Raw genomic sequence first — 22,450 nt, forward strand, 5'->3', positions numbered from 1 at the left:
ATAAAATAGCTTTTTTATAACTAGACTGTCTTTTATTATAGTAGAATGGTACATGAAGTTTGGAGAGTTTTTTTACTGTGTCGCCATCTACATTTGGTTCATAACTTCTAAAACAGATTTTATTGCTGTGCTAAGTCCGCTTTCTCTGGAGAATATGCGCTATTTTAATGCTCCTGGCAGTGACAATCCCATAATCGTCTTAGAAAGATAAAGTCTAGTTGTTAAGGGAATGGGCTACTTCAAGGTTGTGAAGCAGCAGAGAGTAAACACAGCTGGATGCTGGGTCCAATTTACTAATGTCTCAGTTTGCCAACAGAAAGTATAACTTTGGTGAAGGATGTGTGACTTCATCTGTATTATACAAACACCCCATGTAACAATATGACTCATAAATGTAACTGTAACTTACATGCTTATTTAAATGATTTATCACAAAATAAACTTTTAGAAACTGCATAAAAATAATTAAATATAATACATAAATGCTGTGAATACATAAATTATCATATACATGTAATACTTGTGAAAACAGTTTGCCCTTGCACAAAGAAGTTTTCCAGTATTTACTGATTAATCTTGTGACAAAGAGGAGTGACGGGAACCTTATAAATAGAAAAGGTGCTGAACATTGACAGTGTCTCATGCTAATAACAGATCAGTGAGGCTAATCCCAGAGGTTTATGTTGATTGACTGCTTGTCCTTTTAAGTAATATAAGGAACCAATGACATTCAGGCAATGGACCAGAAACAAAGTGCTGGAAGAATGGCATGAGGCAGAAAGAAACGTGCCAATAAAAACAGAGGTAAAAGAAAAATAAGATTGAATCAATAAATAAACAAAAAGATAAAATGATTACAATATGGTGGCTTCACTCCAAAAGCAAAGCTGGTTTTGCATGTATCATGCTCACAGGTACAAGTTTGCACTAAAGCATGTAATATACCATCATCCGTATATTGAAAAACAAAAACTCTTTACATACCGTTCTTAGCTGAGGTGGAACTTATATTGCTAAATGCCGCTTTTCCCTTTTCTACAATACATTTGGATAAATAGATTACCATGTCCCATTCCACTATGCCACTCCATATAAATAGATCCATATAATGGCTTTTTCCATCGTTCTGCCAAGGTATGCCTTAATGCCAAATTTAATGCCAAATTAAAAACTAAAAGCTTCAAAGTTAGGTTTTAGTGAAAAAAAAATATAAAATGTATAATAAACTCACCAGCACATCTTGTGCATTCCACAGTTGAATGTGCAGTAGTAACGCCCAGGCTATGGTAATGCTCGCTTTAGACGCAAAGATCCAATTGTACGAATCGAGGATTACTACGGGACAGTGTGTAGAGTCCCGACATTTTTTCTTGCCATGGAGATCAATCGTTTGGTCGATTGGCCAGGTTAAAAGATTTCTATTTCTCTGCATTTATTGCCGATTTTCAATGGGAGACTGTCACCAGCTTTGTCGGACATAACTTTCGTATGATTGCGGTCAGGGGCAGAACATCGGCTGATCTGTTCTTTAACTACTTTATTTGATCTGAATGGTTAGTGGCAGGTCGGGAGATGGGGAAGTCCGATCATTCAAGGATTTGAACGATCGGATCACTGCATCTATGGCCAGCTTAATTCTGTACTAAAGCTATGGTTCATAAAATGTTTGAGTAGAATGTTCCTTGCCAATAATTAACAATTTCACCATGTTTTACTTGTTACATGTGAACATTTTAAAAACGAATTACAGAATTGGGATTCAGGTGCATGTTGGGAAAATGCTATTGCCTCTTCAATGTGCTTCAAACCACCAGCATCAAGTTTGTGCGCCATCACAGGAGACTATATTTTCCTCAGCCCAAGTGTTGATGAAAAGGCACTGAGCCTTTGAAATTCAGTGAATTTATTTCCATTTGCAATTCATATTCTCCAGGTAGTAAGGATGAGACAAACAAGAAGGGATAAGCAGAACAGCTAATTAACTTCCAGCTTGAACAACTATTTCTCCCCAAAGACCCAAAGGGGAAACCCACAGAAAAGCTAGCTAATTACTAACACAGGTTCACATTTAAGATTGCATCTGCATTTGTGCTCCATAGTCTGATTTTAGATAAGGCACGGTAATCATTGCATTGACAGTCTCTAATAGAAAGTTTAACCTACTGCATTCAAGTAAACAATTTCGAAATCTAATTAGGAGATGTACAAATTATTAATACATTTCCATTACATTTGGCTGAATAAGAAATATACAATAAAAACAAAGCAAAGTAACATCTAGAGGCAGAGTAGAGCCGATAATCACATGGAATTTCCATTAACGGCAAATTATTGCAGCCAACACTTTATTCCCAACTGAATTCACTATGGTCTACCATAAGAATGTTACAGTGACACTGTAAACTGTGCCTCTGGGTACATACATCCATTTTATAATGAACTGATAGAAATCTTCTGAGCAATAAATTCATCTCAAGTAGGAGACATAATATACAGCTGGCATAATCAGAGAAAGTGAAAAATAAAACTGAGATACTGAGGGATAAACATTTCATGAGTTGCAAAGTAGATATTAATGCTTAGAAGTACCAAATATCACAAGGGAAAAAGTAAATAATGATGTTCGCGGTTATTCTAAACAAACTTATTTATGGGAGGTAAACACTGGAATGATTGGAGAGTAAGTGAAATGCAGAACCCACAATGCACTACTAACCTCAATACAATGAGCCTGACATTCTAATCTACATGTGTGCATGTAAGTGTGTGTGAGTCCTATACCTTGGAATACAAAGCATAATTTCAAATGTATACACTGTAAATATATTCTCTCCTCTGTTTTATAACCTAAAGCATACTGCATAAGTATATTCCATACTGCAACCACAATTCCTACCAATATTTAATATTTTAGTTTAATCCCCTACGGTGCAGTGTCTGCAATGAGTTTATATGTTCTCCCTGAGCTTTAATTGGTTCCCCTGATAAAAGTGAACTTAGTATGTGAATGTGATAGGGACTGTTAGCTCAATTCTGGTCACGATATAAAGCTGTATTACAGGAGAGGGCAGTCCAGCAATATCAGACTTACCAGCAATAAAGAGTAAGAATTTGACATTATATATTTACATAACTGTAGACAAGTTGGCAATAGGAAATGGATTACATTGGATATACCTGCTAAACAATACATAGCAGTTAAGAATGTTCATTGGATACATCTCACATGGCAGTGATAGAAAAGGTGTATATCCGATGTATAACCACCAGCATTTACCAAACCACCAGCATCCCAGAATAGAAAGTAGGAAAAAGACACCATCCCATACATTTACTACAGACATGTCTGGAATAATGGGTTGTGAAAATGACATTTCCCAAATACATTGTCAAAATAAAGAACACTGTACATTGTTCATTAATCCATGACATGCCAGAAATACACTGTAAGAAATCATTAGCCCAGGTATGCCCACCTTTAGAGTAAATGAACTTGACATATATGTGGGTAATTAGGATTTAAAGATGTTATGTATGTTATGTAACAAAAGCTGATAAGTTTGCTACAGGTCAAGTTATTTATAGCAACTGATCAGCGGGAAGCATTTACAGGGCACCTTTTATAAGCAAACTTATAAGTTTATTGGTTGTTATTGGTTACTGCACATGGGCAAAATATGAACATTTTATTACTTATGATGGGATGACAAATTAAAATAGTTGTCAAAGCTGACAGTGTACCAAGGGTTAAACTAATAACGGTGCCTGGTGTTTTCATACTATTCCTACAAGCTTATAGCCTTTAAGCACATAAACTAAGTGATCATAAGGATATGGGCTCCTTGAAAGATAAAGAATCTGAGTTCTGCTACTCCTAAGATTGACAGTGCCCTTCCTATATATACGTCACAAGAAGTGCTTCATTCCCCAGGCAGTTTCTGACAGGTGGGATTATCACTCAATCAGTGTATATATAGTCATAAATGACTTTAAGTGAAAGGTTTTCTCAGAATAACAAGCCCCACATCCACACACACACACACAGCGAGGTATAATTCTCTATGATGAACAATGAGAAGGACTTAGGAAGGCATGCTTTTAATCTTTAATAAAAATGTCAATTCAGTATTCAGTTGGTAGCAACTGAACTGTGCCTTTCTGGGAAACTATCAATAAGAAACCAATAAAAGGAACCCATGTAAGTAATGTGGTTATGTTCACTTTGCATATGAATTCCTTGTCAATACTAACCCTATGCTATGTGTATATGTAAGGTAAGTGAAGAGCACGTTTATGCAAATTGTACACACTTGCTCATACAGAGCAGAAAATAACAAATAGAGATGTACAGGCAAAAAAAGCTGATGGATGGCCAGTAGACCAAGTGCTAAAATGGGGAGGGGGCTCCATATACAAGAGGCTTCTGATTTCTGACTAGAGGGAAACACATAGTTAATAGCTAAGAAGTTAATTTTTCACAAATATACTATGCTTAAATAAATACACATATAGCCAAGCACAGATCTATTACCTGGAATACTTTGGCTCTAGATTTTATGAATAAAAATCTTCCCGCAATGTTGACATGACTACCTATTCAATCTATATGAACTTGTCTCATTGTGACCAAGACTACGCAAACAAGCGGATATACAATTTGAATTCTAAATTGCCAAGTATCAGTACAAAATGAAAACGTACACACAAACACTAACATTTGAAAGGGTAGGAAACACTTAAAGGGCACCTATCACAACCAAACTCAACCTGACCAGTACCCAGTGTATGTTATTTTAATTTAGGTATGCCATATATAATAATTTCAGGGTGTTTTGCTTCCCATATAAAAGGCCCCAAACAAATGAGGGTGCTTTCAACAGCAGACATTTTCAAAGTGACAGAAAGCCAGGCTACTGAACAGCAGCTAACAGAAGATCGGCTGATTTGAAAATTGCATAGAGCGATTGCAAGGCGGGCTGTAACGATATACGTAGGATGAAGCAGTGTATTCCAAGATGTTTGCCACAGCAAGGATTGCAATGAAGATGGGGGGATTTTGCAGAGGGCATAATGAGCTGATGCTTTATATTATAAAGATTTTTTAGCTGTTTTGAAAATCAGATTTCTTGAACTTTAACATGGTGTCTTCACTTGGCAGATGATTTTACAGTAGTTATGATTGGTGCCTGACAAATCCATCAAATCTGACAAATCCATCAAATTATTGGGAGATAGTGGACACCAAAGATTTGGTGATTTGCATTTAACAATTTTTCGTCCGACATTATTCAGAAAATCGATCTGTCAGGTTAGAAAATGTTCATCTTTCACAGTGAAATGTATCCATTGTTTGCAGGGACAAGCAGGCAGCTACCCACCATTTCCCTGGCTTCAACTAGACAATATCGCTTGAAATGGTATTTTTAGTTGATGGGCAAATCATACGATTAAATTAAAACTTTACGCCCAAAATGAATATTTAAGCAACATATAGTTTTTATCATATTAAGTGGCAAATCAAAAGAATCTTACCAAACTGGAATATATATTTAAGTAAATATTGGCCTTTTACATCTCTTGCCTTGAACCACCATTTTGTGATGGTCTGTGTGCTGCCTCAGAGATCACCTGACCAGAAATACTACAACTCTAACTATAACAGGAAGTGCAGAAGCAAAAGAACTCTGGACTCATGTGAACTTGTATGATTTGTTGTGTGCACCGTGAATCCTGCGATCCCAGGGGACGGGCCCTTATTTCTTAAAATGGCAATTTTCTATTTAGAATTACCCAATGGCACATACTACTAAAAAAGTATTTTATTATGAAAATGGTTTATTTACATGAAGCAGGGTTTTAAATGAGCTGTTTTATGTAATATATTTTTATAGAGACCTACATTGTTTGGGGGGTATAGTTTTAATTTAAACAATAGATTCAGGATAATCTTGGTCTTACGATAACGAAAATAACATCTATAGCCTCCTTTAGTGCTAGAGCAAATAAAGGCAACTTTTGCCCTAATCCAGTAGCCCAAAGGAAGCAAGCAGCAGCTGACTATTTTAGATCAGTTATAAAACAGACAGAAAAGATCTTATTGGTTAGGGCACATTTTGCCTACGTTTGGCCAGTATCATGAAAGTGTAGTCTATACATGTTGAATCTGCAGATACAGTATAAATCTAAAATGTAAAAAGAGCAGATGTAGGGAAAACAGTTATACATAGTTAGAACTACAATGCACACCATTTCTAACTGCTAATTCCCCAACATACATTTTGCATCACATAAACCTCAAGTGCACACACAGAGCAAATCATTGGTGATGACAGGAGTGGCTGGAATAAAATCAGACCAGAGTTTCTTGTATATAATATTTCACACTCAGCCTCTTCTGAAGAATAGGAAAATGTAAACGGGGAAGGGCATCTTATACAGCACTCTTTGCTGCAGGTTAGGTCGCTCATTATTTTTATACTGGATTTAATAATTTGTACATCACTTCCAGCAGCTGCTGCACAGCAATGAGATAAGAAAAATGATTTCAGGGTACGAAGCTAATTTTTTCCATACCAGAGTGAAAATGCAGCATCCAAGAAATAATACTTCTGCCCTATGTAATCGTTGGTACTGATTTACAAACACAGACAGCGATGATTGCTTACTTTATAACTGTGCCTTTGGTGCCCCCTGCTGTCGTGAGCATCACCCTGCTAGTGAGGCTAACCTGCAGATCCTCTTCATCAAGGCCCATGAGTTTAGCACAGCACTGTAATGACTCGCTGGATTTCTTTTTCAGAATACAGCCACCTGGTGATTGAGAAAAAGAACCATCACTATCAAGTCCTTCACATGGGTAAATAACCAGTTAAATGCAGTACTCAACAGCACAGGTGCATATCATTTGCAAACAAACAGGTAATAGGCCATTTTTAAAGCTTTTATTTAGAAGAAATAAATATACATTATCTTACAAACACTATAATTTGGAGAGCAAGGCAGTGGGAAAACAGCAGCCGAGTGTTTCTGTTATAGTGTGTTCTATTATAATAGAAACAACAGGTGCAGAAAATGTGTGTTTTTCTGACCACGTATGGATGGAAAACAGTAGAGATTCAAATATAAAAAACTTTTTTTTTTTTAATTAAAATGAATTGGTGGAATACATTTTCCAGCAAAGACCCGGTTTATCTAGCTTGCGTTAAACAAGGCATATATTCTGGATAAAGTATTCTGGATGTTCTCCTGCAAAACCCAGTACAGGTATGGGGACCTGTAATCCAGAATGCTCGGGATTTGGGGTTTTCTGGATCTTTCCGTAATTTGGATCTCCATACCTCCAAGTCAATTAGAAAATCATGTAAACATTAAACCCAATAGGCTGGTTCTGCTTCCAATAAGGATTAATTATATCAGTTGAGATCAAGTACAAGCTACTGTTTTATTATTACAGAGAAAAAGGAAATCATTTTAAAAAATGTGGATTATATGATTATAATGGAGTCTATAGGAGATGGTCTTTCCTTAATTCGGAGCTTTGTGGATAACGGGTTTCCAGAAGATGGATCCTTACTGAGTGCATCCCAATGTCTAACAACATATATACCTGTTTAGCCTTTGCGTGGGTGACCATGCACAGTAGAGTGCAAAGCCGAACTTAAACAAAAAGGCTGGCTTTTCCATTTTACTGCGCTTACGACAGCCCCAGGGTAGTGAAAAAAGGAGTAGGAGAAGAAGAGGATCACTCCTGGGGTATCAGGTAAGTGATAATTATTGGGAGTGCCTAACTTTTGGCACCCCCCAGTGATTTCACCTTTCCTTTACCCTTACAGAAAGGTGAAAAAAAATAGACAAAAAAATTAAAATTCCAAAACTTTAAAAAAAATATATGTATAAAGATATATAATATTATCATTAACTTCTGAGATTATGTATATGTGTGGTTTTCTGGATAATGGACACATTTTGGTATTTCAGCTGCTATCCCTCACCATAAAAAGTTGGTTATAATAAAACCCATTCTACCTGAGCTTCACATTGCCCTTAGCCCATTTATTGTTCAAAACTATTTAAGTCCTTCTGTGAGCAAGCAGTAAAGCTTCCACTGGGAAATTACTTAACTGATGATTGAATTCAATGGAAATACATTATAAGATACTGCAGATTAAGTCAATCAATTGCCACTTTATTTTTTAATGAATTCATAATTAAAATGATTATCAATCTTATATCTTAACGAGTGTACAACATACTCTCAGGTCTGACCCTCAAATGTACAGCATCCAACAGACTTGTCAAGGACAGAGAGGCAGCAGATTCAGAGCTCTGTCATTTCAGTCAGTACTTTTTTTTTTAAATATACACGAGACAGTTTCTAAATTCTGAGTTTTCATGTTTCATTTTAAAGGTGCCCTTTTACAACAGTATAACCAAATATATCTAGTCATATGAATTAATATATATTATACAGAATGCTTGGGACCTGCCGTTCTCTGGTTTTAATTTCTATAATTTGGAATTTTTAATGAAAAAATAATTTGGATTTCATTTTTAATTTGAGAAGGACTTTTACTATACAGGTTTTATGTCTGGATGACAGGTCCCCTTTAGGATTGTTTTGCAACCAGTATGAATTTATCAAACTTGGTTGCTAATAAGTGCAAGATCCTGTTTTATTATAAGAGATAAAAAGGAAATAAATTTGTAGCAATGTAATTATTAAAATGGCGTCAATGAGAGACGGTCACCTAGTAATTCGAAACCTTCTGGATATCAGAGTTACGGATTAGAGATCTAGTAGCGGTATAAGCAGTAACATATTTATAATACACAAAAGCCATCAAAATCCAGTAAATTATAGCCTTATAAACGGCTCTTAATGATGTCATCAGTTATAAAGAGAGCTTAGTGATGCAATTTTTGTCACATAACTCACTAGAACTTGTGTATTATAATAAATAAAGTACCCCTTGTTGTAAAATATGAGGATATTAGAAGTCACCTCGGAGTTCCATGACCTGTATAAAAGCATTCAGCCTTCGGTCATGTGCTTCTATTTGGTCATGGAACTCTTCGGTGACTTATAATGTCCTTATATTTTACAATAGTGTATACTTTGTTCACTATATATTTAGGGGGGGGGGGAAGGATGATTCCATCTGTGCTATATAAAAAGTAGCCATGGGCAACTCTTCGGTATCCAGCACACAAAGATGGAAAATGGCTCAGCTAAAGCACATTTATGTTCAAGGAACAGCAAAATAATAAAGACCCTTCTGACAATAAAAGGTTAAAAGCTTTTATACGGGGCCCTTTAGAAAAAGAAACAAAGACACAGGGTTGCTTGTGTGGTCAATTTATCAAAACAGCTGTTGACTCCTGGGAGGGCTAACACTGCAGAGCACCTGCAATGCAGCAGTCAGAGAACACAGGGTTGTTATTGTTGGGAAGAGACCTTTACAAATCACCTGTGTAAATGTCCTTATCCTTCCCTTAGAATCTAAATTGTAATTACATATACTCACTACTTTCTCAATCCATTTTATTTTAAACTTGTGTGTCTTTGAAGTGCTATCATAATAAATCCATGAAGAGAATTCCTCCCAGAGCATTTATTTATCCCCTTTAAAAGAACACTGTGCTTTGTGTCTCAACTCAAACTTGGTTCTTTTTATATGACATTTACACTAGATTAATAGTAATGGAAGAAAATGACATCTTACCAGAGGTGCTCCCAGCTTCTTCAAAATCAATATTTCCGAGGTGGAGGACTCCAGCAACTACTCTAAACAGATCAAGCTTCTCTGTGTCGTCCAAGCCAATCTTTTTCATAGCTACGCACATTCGATTAAAATCTCCATGGTCATCCAGCAAAGGATCCTTCAGTGCGCCATGTTTTACGTACTAAAATACAACGTTGCCAGATAGCAAATGAAGCGGGATTATGATCAGCAGTTAACGATTCCTTGGGAATTAGGGTGTATGTATGTATGTTAAAATTAAAATTTCTGAACACAAAATAGAGTGGAAAACACACATGCAAAGCAGGAAAACAATAAGTGTTTGGACTGCCATTTGGCTATGATCTAAAATTGAAGGTGATGAAATGGCACAACAGAATTAAAATTCCTCCAAAGCTATGAAATAACTTCCAGGTGTCAGAGGTGCTAGTTGTACCTTTCCCAAATCATCTTAATATTTACAGTTGAACAAAAGCAGTCCATTTTAGAAGAGCTCAAGTCATGGGCACTGTGTTTTTTATTAGCCAGTAAACAGGGCACCAAAGTAACTAACAGCCCACATATACATAAATGGAAATTTCCTGACAAGTGTCCATGTCAGACATAAGCAGCCTGGGAGGCTTCACTATCTTTTCCCAGTATTAGTACTTTGACACAAGCTCTTGTCAAGTAATTTACATACATGTTACTAAAAACATGGTGCTTAATGCACCCAAAGTGCACCCATGTGCCATTACCCGAAGCATCTCATATGGATACAACCAACATTTCTTTTCCAAATAACTATCTTTGTTATGGTTTTTTTATTACTGCAGTACATTGCACTGCTGTCCAACTTGGGTTAGAAGAACTACTACTTGTATTGGTATAATTTAGAGCCAGGCTTAACTATCAGTGCAGTTCTTTAAAATGCCTCATATGCTTTGCATTTCAATTCACAGACTGATGCTATTAAAAAATCATGAAAAAAATGTTAGGTTGACTAACTCACAAATGAAAGCAGATTCAATAAAGCAGATTTATTCCACTTCCTCTCAAGTTTAGTAGAATGTAATTGTATAAGGAGAGTGCCCTTTAAACATGTACAACCTTCTGAAAGGCCAGTGTGTAGTTGGACAGCACAAAATAAGTTAGCACTAAATTAAATAAACCCATTAGCTTTTATAAAGTACAAAGCTCAACATCTTCAGTTGATGAAGAGTTTGAGTGCAAATAGATAGAAATTCCTAACTAGAGCATTTTTGCTTTGGTTTATGGAGGTAAATACATTTTGCAACTTCTTACACTAGTGAGCAGCTCATAAATGATAAATGTATCAAAGAATGATACATGCAGAACAGTGTGCATCTACTTTTTAGAGATATTAGGGGTCATTTACGAACGCAAGTGCATTTGCATTTACACACACTTCTCACAGTCAGCATAAACCCCATTCATTACATTTTTTTGTGCCAAAATGCCCTCCTTGCACTTTATAGTTGCACCTGCAGCTGTTCTGCCCTTCTTCCTGCCTCCTGTTCCAACCTAAGTGGTGTTGCATCAATTGTCGCAGGGGAACCCTGGAGCTACTGTCATTTCCGGACCAGGTGGTGGATCCAGGGTTCCTTCAATGTTCTGAGGCAATAGGCACAGTGCACTTGCATCTCAAGAGGCGACTGGAATTGGGAAATTTTCAGCACAATTGGACAGATTTACGCCAAAGTGTAAACGCAATTGTGTTAGTATTCATATATCAGCAGCAACTGTGTCAGGCACAACTCTCCCTATAGGGCACAATGGTGCTGGAATTCTGGGGGAAAATGCTGTATTGTGGAAAATAAACATGGTTATTGCAATCAGTACTGCACTTGTGTTTGTAAATGGCCCCTTTTTATTCATGCAATATAAGCAGCTGGTCATTGTAATAAGTCAAGAAAATGAGAGCCTAAGAGTGCTTCACTTTCTTGCCTAAATCACAAATACCATGCAGCTGCCACGAAAGTCACCCCACACTTTTCTACACACAAGCAAGGCTAAACTAATAAATGCAAAACAATACCTCATCCTCCTGATAATATATGGAAAAAAGGGGGGGGGGAGAAAGCAGCTTGAATAATTACTTGCAATATTCAGTTTTGTAAACCTGGTTTCAAAGGCTAAAATGTTAATGTAATGAGTACTGCTCAATCCAGTGAAATTAAGTAGTATCCAAAATAGCATCTAGGTCATTGTGTTAGACTTGCTATAGGCATGCAATGATTAGAGACTTTTTTTCTTTGATTATTTGCAAATTTTCAACTCCATTTGTTCCCATCGAACATGCAGACAAAAACCTATAACTAGTTCTATCAATTATCTTAAGCTCTTCTTCTCTTTTCTTACAACAGTAAACTCTTGTATGATGGCTTCCAGCCGGCCCTGCAGCACATTATGTAAATGCAGGGCCCGAAGGTTAATAAAGTGTTGGGAACATCTCTCTGGTCACTTAAATAAATTACCCTGCTGCCAAGCTACATAAACTGGGTAGTGAGGGATTATTAGCATATTCCTATCAGAATTCAGAAGTGCTGAGACAAATGGAGATCTGTAAGCCTCTCTCTTATTACACACACCAGTGCATCCGATTACGAGGCCACATACAAGACAATATTCATCTGCCCTGCCAAATGTGATTTATCATACCTTTCCCTCATAACATTCATTAGTCTATTCCCAAACAAGCAGAACTTATGATTTGCCACTAGCTGTATTATGTAGCCTCTGCTATATTCACCTAACATTATGGAGCCAGGCATGGGTGGGTTTGCATTACATTGTGTGCCTAAGTTGTTTGAGCTGCATCTGAATTACATGGTGGTTATGTAAAGGTGGCCATACACGGGCCGATAAAAGCTGCCAACAGACCGAGTCGGCAGCTTATTGGCCCGTGTATGGGGCCCTCCGACGGGTTTCCCTGATCGAGATGAAATTGCTCAAACAAGTATCACGGTTTTCTTTCAATCTGTGAAATCAGGTAAGTTTGTATAGAAATTAAATAATTTATATTTATTTCTGGCAGGTCAAAATTTTATATATCATTTATACATAAGCCCAAATAAATGAGCTCATGTCAAAAAGGTGGGTATATTTTTCCTTTAATGCTCTGATTTGTGCTTAATGAACATTGTGTTAGTAAGTGACATGTATTTAGACAGCTCTTATAGCAGGTACAACTTATTTACAATGTGCTTCTTGCTGCTCCAAACGCTCTGTGCCTTTCTTTTAATTGCTCCATTAAATAAAACAAAAGCATAAACGTCTCTGTATGTGTGCAGCTATGAATGAATATGTTGTTGTTATTGACAGGAACAAGAATCCCCAAAGGATTGTCAGCACTAAATTACAGCTAGTGCTCCATAATTTGTACAGCTATACCCTATGGCCCTGCAGCGAGTGTAGGCTTGTGCTTCTGACTGTTAACTGCAAGAACATGAGCTATAATGATAAGTTCTTTGCAGAACATAAAGTATATATGGAGTATCTGTCACCTCAAGAGGACCACATTGTTTTTTAGTGCTTACATCTACAACTAAGTCCTTAAAATTTCATGGCAGGTTTAGTGGTAAACAGCAGCATGGTTGTGAATTTGACAGTGTAGCTTTAACACTTCATTATATGTGCCTTATAAGGCTACAAAGAGAGCACATCCCATCATCTCCAGGGAATGAATGTAAAGAAGTTTATTAGCAAAAGGGTATTTCTTCATAGCCTATGTCTTTCTGCTCATGTGCCCTAATCTTCTTCCTACCTCTTCTCTCTGCATCCCCATTCTCTCGTCTTACTGCTCTCTGCTGGGAACATTTATCAAAAGCTAACAGCAAGACACAGAATTCAGACAATTGTTTAATTTACTATACCTCAGGACTCTTGCGGTTTTGTAGAATCTGTTTATCAGTGTCCTTAGAAGCAAAATATCTTGTGCAGCCGCGATTGAGGTACTGGTAACAATAAATAAATGTAATTAATATGGTCCCAAAGACAGAATGAAATCGCACATGCAAAATATTTATTGTTACACAACCAAAACTGCAACAGGCTAGACCTTATTGCATCTAAGGTTTAGTATTCATCGTACTAACTCCAAACACTTAAGTGCCAGAACAGCTCTGAAGCTGCACAGTAAGGGAACAATTATATAATTGGCAGTTGAGTATGAATTGGAAAGCTATTCTGTAACATTATCTGTAACCTGGAAATGTCACTCAAGTTAGACTGTAATTTTTGGTTAAATCTGTCTTTGCAACCTTGAGATGGCAAGAAAAAGAAACTATCTAAGAATATATCTATCTATCTATCTATCTATATATTACATTTATGTACAGTAAGTGTTTTTATTTGCTCTGGAGCTTTTTTGGAAGAGTTTGACTTGATGAATTTATATCTTTATTCAACACAAATGAACAATATAATGATACACACACATATATATGTAAAAATATATGCAGACACATATATAGAATATTAAAAAACACAAAGTAATGAAAGCATTTTTTTCAGAAGATATTCGTCTTGTAAGCACAAAAAACACCATCAAACTTTGAATACTCAATACAGTAGAACCCCCGTTTTATGTTTTTCCAGGAAAATGTAAAATCAGGGAAATGTATTATGCATAAAATATAGGTGGGACCACAAAACAACAATGTAAAACGAGGGAAAATTTTAAATCAGGGGATGTAAAATTGAGGTTTCACTGTAAATTATATAGCTGACATATGTGCAATAAGATGCTGCCTCATTGTAATATTCAAAACCTGTAAGTATTTTTTCTACAATGTGTGTATAAGCTTTACTGATTCTTGCATTGAGGCCTGTTTTTTTCCATGTATATTTTTTTATGTTAGATGAGGGTGGTATTATAATCAGGATAAAAATGAGCATTGTGGTAATAGAGTTGCATGTTTTATGTGCTACATATTCAAGGACTAGATTATACTGATACACTTAAAATCCTTGATCAGACTAAGGGGCATACAATTGCTGCCTGTTGGGATCCAGCCAGACAGTCCTGAGCTAGAGAGAAAATGCCCACCACTGTTGGAAATATGAGCACGCCTAGGACTGACAACAAAATGATCCAACGCATTCTCTTTTGCCATTCCAGCCGCATTATTAGTCTTATTTCAGACCAGACGCGGGCTTCACTCACAGCTGCCTCCACACCACCAACGCGTGTGGAGTTGAGAAAGATGGCGTGGAGATTAAGCTCTTCTCTGCCGCCTGTCACATTCTGACTAAATAAGGAGCTCTAAATATTTGATTAATCTCACATAGGCCACAATATTTAAATACGTTGAATGTTCAAGCACAACACTGCAAAATTGTTTTTATCTTTTAAGGATACAAAAAAAAATGATGGTTCCTTATTAAAAAGCTCTCAGAGCTCCTGATATAAGTTAGAAGTATACAAAGGCTTAGTAGTTTATCACGTATCTACAGAGACATCTACAGGACCAGAGTGTTAACATCTTATTTATAAATTTGCTTTCAATTCATCTTTTCAAGTAATTGCCATTTCAACAGCTCTGACATTTCTATTTGCTGCCTGAAGTCCAAAGACACCTTCAAACAGGTTCAGTTTCAGAAGTAATCATTTTAGCTAAAAATGCTCTTGAAGATTAATGCGCTCCGCCTGCAAAAACTACAAATCCTGTTTGGTTGTATTATACATTTGGAGTGGTCTCTGCAGTCTACAATGGCCACATCATTACTCAAGTTTTCCCAGAGGGAGGGGCCCCAGAGTGCTCCTTTCTAGAATTTATTCACTAGTTTACATAGCATGATGATATTTTCCAAACATATAAAAACATAACTGAAGACATCTTTGTCAACAACTCTGTAACAGACAGAATAATGAATTCCTAAATGTTTCAGACAATCCTGTAATACTACATTCAATTATTAAATGATAACATGCAGCAACAAAGTCACTGATGTGAATGATGCATCAAGGCTTGTATTGTGCCTGTTGTAAATGTTGGTTCCTGTTATCTAGCCATATGATCCCTGCATGTAGCTGTAGATATATATTTATTTGTGTTCTTTTAAGTACTCTCATGAAGCACCTGAAAGTTCTACTTACCCTAAAAGTATCTGGGGAGCATAGGAAGAGTTTCTGACGGATGTCCTCTGGTGCTCCAGCACATAGCCTGTAGAAAATGTGGTAATTCCTTTCATCTTGACCCTGCACACAGATACGAGACTTCTCCAGAAGATAGTGAGATACAAATCCACCAACTACAGAGTTCTGGGCAAAAAAAAGAAAAAGAAAAACATCAAATGTCAAAAAAATAAGTCAAGTGAAAGCAATAACAATCTGAAGCTAATACAGACACATTAACACTTTTAGCAAAGCAAAAGTGAAATAGTTATTGACACATTCCAGCTGCTTTAAATGGCTGATTCTAGCACTAGTCAACAATTGCTTTTGAATCACTGACAAATAGTATAGGTTGTTTGCAGTAGGGAAAAATGTCAGGCACTACAGTTTAGGATGGCGTTTACACTTTAAATTGAATAATACTGTAGGGTTGAAAATAATTTGTGATCTCTTTATGATAGTTTTGTTGCTTGTAACTGATTTGTTTCTATGTTTTGAACGGTTTGTGTTCTTCCGGATCCACTGTCCAGTGTTGCAGAATATATTACAAACTAAAATAACGAAAGTAGCTACTTATCATATCCACCCACACAGTAAAATATGCAACACAGTACATGGCAACTAGGATTGTCACACTTGGAAGCTGCATCCATGCGTATCAAATGGCATATTTACTATGCAACTATTTTCCAGTTACTATTGATTTCCTATGCCAGGTAAAGGATAGACACTTAAGTTGGCCATACACGGAGGGATCCGCCAAACGAGCGGATCTCTCCCCGATATGCCCACCTTGAGATCCTAACGAATAGTAACGGGCGGTCGGATCGCGAGACTGCATCAACGAACAGATGCGGCCGCGATCCAACGTGACTTTCGGCCAGATCTCGATCAGGGAAACCCATCGGAGGGCCCAATACATGGGCCAATAAGCTGCCGACTCTGTTGGCAGCTTTTATCGGCCCGTGTATGGCCACCTTTACAAAACCACCATGTAATTCAGATGCAGCTCAAACAACTTGTACTATTTGACTAAAGCCTAAAAATGAATATGCTATTCTGAACTTATTGCACCAGCCTAACTTTTCAGCTTCTCAATAGCAGCAATGATCCAGGACTTCAAACTTGTCAGATGGGGGGTCACCATCTTGGAATGTGTCTCACGACACTCACATGCTCAGTGGGCTCTGAGCAACTGTTGAGAAGCTAAGCTTAGGGGTCGTCGCAAATTATCAAGCAGAAAATGAGGTTGGTCTGTAATATAAGCTGATGCTACAGGGCTGATTATTACATTATGACACTAGGTACACTGGTTTCTGTGCTGCCATTTTGTAATTATCTGTATTAATTACTAATCAGCCTTATACTGTGACATTTCTTTTCTATGTGTACTGTACATTGTGAGTGGGTCCCTAAGCTCAGTAAGTGACAATAGCACAGAGCATGTGTAGTGAATCAGCAGAAAAGAATATGGGGAGCTACTGGGGCATTTTACTAAAGTGTTGTGGTTGCCTTGGGCTGCCACAGAAGCCCAAAACATAATGAACAACATTTCTAGGCTACTTCTTTAGTTAAGCTTTACTTCTCCTTTAACACATTTTATCGTAGTTCTGACAGCTACCAGTTTTTTCATTCCTAATTAATAATTTATTTCTACTCTTTTTTACCCACAGTAATTGATCATATTGTATATTGTTCAGTAATATACGGACATTACCAAATATATAAACCACTACAAGTTATTATAAGAGTTGCCTCTAAAATTAAGTGACACTTATGCATGATACATGAAAAAACATCATTGTTTTCCTGCTTATTGGTGACTAAGTTCTACTAAGCAGAAAAATATATATTATGATAAGCATATTGATTAAAACAAAGTCCCCAATCAGGATCTACAGAAAAAAAAATAGGACTTTCTGTTGAAAACGTCTGAGATCTGAAATGATAGAACAATAAGTTCAGATTTAGGACTGATTTCAGGACAATCCGATAAAACCACCTACTTATTTTTACATTGGTGGTGTGCAAGTGATCATAAAATTTAGGATCATTCTGACCATGTCATCCCAACAGTAGAGCAGACATGTGTTCGTCGTGAAACGATGAAATCAGTTCAACACAACAAAGATACAACAAAAGTCTCCTCACATATCATTAACCACTGATGGATGAACTGTTCATTAAATAAACTGGTTAGTCCACAAAATCTACCTGTGAATCGCCAGCTTAAGATACTAGATGGTAAGGAAATTGAAGGCAAAAAGCCACATAATTATTACACACTAGATCTTTTTCACACGGGATGATGGCCATCAAACTATGTAGTCAGAGATTTGTAAAGCATCACTGCTGGACATGCCCAAACATAGACTCCAGTGATATTCAGTAGATAAGCAAAGTTTAAAAGGTGTTTGCAGTCAGTCGGTGATTATCTTCATCCCATTAGTGGAAGGGCCTCATAATTATAGCATGGTGTGATTCAGAGGTTCGCCCAGTTTATGCTAATGGTAGAAAGAGCAAGTGAAGAACCACCCATCACTTCCTATTATCCCTGCCAATGACTTAAATGTTAACTGTCTGTCACTAACTGTGAAGTAGATCCTAGCCTGAAAACACTTATTTGCCATAAGCCTATGATTGTAGACTCTGCGTTTGATAAAGCTTTGTTAAAAATAATTTAAATCATTTCTGAAAATGAAAGCAGGGGGGAAATTATATGCCCTGGATAAAAAGGTTCTTTACCAAGACTCTGGGCAGAATTACAAGAACATTGGTGGGATTGTCCTACAGCACAGCAGCATTGGCATAAGGTACATGGTTTCATACAAGAAATTTGCACAGTAACTTTTCCACTAAATCCATGGGAACTACTACATAATCTCCCACCAGTACAGCTCAATAAACAAGCTAGACATCTTGTTAAACATATTCTATCAGCAGCTAAGTGGAATTTAGCCATCAATTGGCTGTCCCCAGATATACCCTGGCAGCAAACCCTGAACAAAATAAATGCAATATGCGTAATGGAAGAACTTTCAGCACGAGTACAGGATAACATGGACAAGTTTATTGAAATTTGGGCACCATGGACGAATTATGTGGCTGAGAGCCGGTTGAATTTGAAGTAATATTACAAGTAAATGTGGGTAATAATTAAAGATGTATCTTGAATATACATTGTGTTGAGCGGGGGATCCATTCTTTTTCTCTTCTGTTCTGTTTCTTATTTTCCTTTTTTCTTATTCTTTCTCTCCTTTTTTTATTGTCTGGTTCTGCAATGCTGCATTTTTGAAATGTAATATATACAATGTGTGATCACAAATTTCATAATTGTGAAAATGTATCTGATTGTTATGTGAACCGGAAGCAAAATAAAAAATATTTTGAGTGAAAAAAAAAGAATTACAAGAAAAATAAGGGGTGCAAGAGAGCAATTCCAGGGGTATGGCAGGGCTCTGGAGGCAAGTACTGGGCCTATATCCACTGCTGCTCTATAACTTGTGCATCTGGATGGCAAAAATTAGAGAACCCATAGATGGCAGAATACAGTTACCTTGTGCCTGGCTGACAGCTCAGTGATCTAGGGGCAGATTCTGAACGGTTACATTTAATTGTAACAATTTTTGTAATTTGCTTACATTTAATTGATACATTTCTCAGCTGCAGCTGTGGAATATAAGCAACTATTGTATCAATTCTAACAGCTGCCTTTACTGAAACTCAGGCATTCTGCTCAGTAGGGACAAACCTAAGAAATGTATCAACTTAATGTATTAGTTTTGAACAGTTTATTCATTATTAGAAAAATGGTTGCAAATAGAAAATAGAATGCAATAGAAAAAAGTCTTTATTTCTGGTGAACTATCTGAAATCATATTGTTGGAAAAAGTGTTGGAAGTTGAACAATCCCTTTAAGAGAACAAAAAAAATTAAATCTACTTGCTAGATAATTCCTACCTCAACAAATATTGAATGCATTTAAGACTAAAACGGAATTAAAAAAGCTCTGATTGTTATACACTGGATTCCGTCAGTACAAAAGACAAATTAACTTATTTGCCACTTTGCTCGGAAAGGTTATTTTCATTGTCTGAAGACTCCATGATAAAGGCTCACTCAGCAACAGAATAACCTTTTCTGTGCGGTCAAAATATACTCTCCAGACACTTGGAAACCTGTATATTGTTCGTTTTCTATTTATTTCAAAGAACAGATTGAGAGATAAGATTTGACAATAATAAAGGCTGTAACCTCAATAGCAAACAACAGCCAGAAAAGAACTCTCATTACTTACTTTTTTTAATGTCAGTCTAGGGAGTTGACAAACACATTAAGTTTATTGCCCCTTGGGTGGTGGCACACAGGGGAGATTAGTCGCCCAGCGAACAAATCTTCTCGTCTTCGGGCGACTAATCTCCCCGAAATGCCTCCCCTGCCGGCAAGAATGGGAATAGTCAGCGGGATGGCCTTCGCATCGCTTTGTTTTCCAAAGTCGCCGAAGTTGCCTCAAGAGGCAAAAACATTAATTACTGGTCTGTGGAGGAGAAATTCAGCTCCATTTCTGCCAATCGGGCTTTAAGTGCTGTTTGTTTATTATTAATACAAAATTCTCAAATCATATACTCCATTCTTTATTACAGTGGCCAGTGAATTGTGTAACAGTAAGGGCAGTGTTTCTATAGTTCCAAATATTGATTTCATCTAGACACAAACCTTCTCATTGAAGTGAATTTCTACAAATTTTCCAAAACGACTGCTGTTGTTGTTGCGGACAGTCTTTGCATTTCCAAATGCTTCCAGCAGGGGGTTAGCTGTCCACAGAAAAAATAATTCATTGTTTGTTTAGTAAAAATCAGCTATTATCTTTCTTTGCATAGTTGACTTTATTCAGATAAGTTAAAGCTGCTATCATTTTTGTTCTGACAATGAATGTACTTAAAAGTATTCCTAATAGAAGATATTTAATGAACATGTAGCCTTTTTAGAAGTGGGGTGTCTTATTCACTTTTGTATTTCTGCAGCTTTAGTAGAGTAGAGGATGTAGGTCAATATATCTGGAACATAAACTTGATAACACTTTTCACAACTCTCCAAGGTCAGCAATTAAGTTAGTGCAAGATCATCAAATGAGAAATCTGCCTGCTGTGTGTATATCTGGCTCCATGCTCTCTGTTCATGTGTTGGAGTTGTGGCTTTTTATAAATAATATATAGTATGTCAATTTTAAATAGATAATAACTCATATTAGAAATTTAATAAGTACATTTGTAGTAAATCTGTAATCTGTAGTAAAGGTATAGACACAGGCTACCTTTAACGCAACATAAAAGATATGAGCAACATTTAGCTATATCTCAAAAAAAAAAAATATATATATATATTATATATATTTAAGCAATTAACTATTCACCCCTAATATCACCTTAATTTAACTTCAAGCTGGGAAGTTGGGAACCACTAGTGTAAAATTATACCAGTATTTACAACTACTAAGACCAGTGTAACAACTACAACATTAGTATTAAGATATGAAGTCTACAAATTTACAAACATACCTTCAACAATCCTTTCATCAATGTCCTGTCCAGATCCATAGGACCCTGTTAAATACCTAAAATCAAAATGTGATCATTTAAGACACTGCTATCAACAAACGTCTGTTATTTTAGAGACATAAAATAAGTGAAAAGGTGTTTTTTTGGTGTGTTCAGTGATAGGATAAGGATAAGAGCAATTGCTAAAGATGCTATACAGGTATTATCTGGATAACGGTCATCCTAGAGTCAAATTAAAGCAAATCATTCTTCATTATTGAGTCAACTGCTTTTTTTCTGTAAAGAAGTACCTTGTACTTGATATTAAGTTACCCTAAATCAATGCGGACAGCCAGTGGTCCACACATTTACGGGTATATAATGTATGTATGATGCACATTTAGGGACATGCAACCAAAAAGACGTTATAACTAAAATATTTAATGGGCATCTTGTTTTAAAATTGTGACATGCCACACCTTTATTGGCAAATGTGCGTATGTGATTAACCAACAGTCACTAAAGAAATATTTTGTTTGTGTTTCCAATAGTATACGTACCTAAGAACAAACTTGGTATTTTCTGTCTTCCCTGCACCTGATTCTCCAGACACAATAATAGACTGACTCATCTTTAGAACTTTCATGTCTCTAAAGGCCTTATCAGCTGGAATAAAAAAATAAATTATTTAATACTTTAATGTCCCACAATGCCCACTTATTATGTCATACTATTCCACATAGGAACAGTCTTTTAAAGGAATACAAATACAATGTCCTGTTCTGATACTTCAGAACTTATCTGTTATCTTCTGTGTATCCTGTGCTTGAATGGCTGCCCCATTGCTATACTTTGCAACTATAGTTTATTATATAAACAAGCTGCTGTGTAGCCAACACACCAATCTTAACCGTGCATGGAAACAGAATATTATATTATCATGTCTTTAAAACACTTTTTTGGTGTTACTGTTCCTCTACTTCAAGGACAATATAAAAATATAACATTTGTTCAAAAGTAAAACTAAGGCTACAACCTTGAATACCAAGCGATAC

General features: G+C 36.5%; 1 protein-coding gene across 10 annotated transcripts in view; it reads right to left on the reverse strand.

Annotated features, from left to right (window-relative positions):
- The window catches only part of myo6.S (myosin VI S homeolog), a 146,310-nt gene that overhangs the window by 76,877 nt on the left and 46,983 nt on the right, over positions 1–22,450 (reverse strand). For all 10 annotated transcript variants that reach the window (XM_018265481.2, XM_041564666.1, XM_018265488.2 and 7 more), the window contains exons 6-12: positions 21,956–22,061; positions 21,417–21,472; positions 20,575–20,672; positions 15,841–16,005; positions 13,616–13,696; positions 9,723–9,903; positions 6,666–6,810 (exon numbers count right to left, since the gene is read on the reverse strand). In XM_018265481.2, coding sequence (XP_018120970.1) covers positions 6,666–6,810; positions 9,723–9,903; positions 13,616–13,696; positions 15,841–16,005; positions 20,575–20,672; positions 21,417–21,472; positions 21,956–22,061 — 832 coding nt within the window. The remainder of the gene's footprint in view (positions 1–6,665; positions 6,811–9,722; positions 9,904–13,615; positions 13,697–15,840; positions 16,006–20,574; positions 20,673–21,416; positions 21,473–21,955; positions 22,062–22,450) is intronic.

The sequence above is a fragment of the Xenopus laevis genome, chromosome 5S (assembly GCF_017654675.1).
Source record: "Xenopus laevis strain J_2021 chromosome 5S, Xenopus_laevis_v10.1, whole genome shotgun sequence".
NCBI classification, from domain to species: Eukaryota; Metazoa; Chordata; class Amphibia; order Anura; family Pipidae; genus Xenopus; species Xenopus laevis.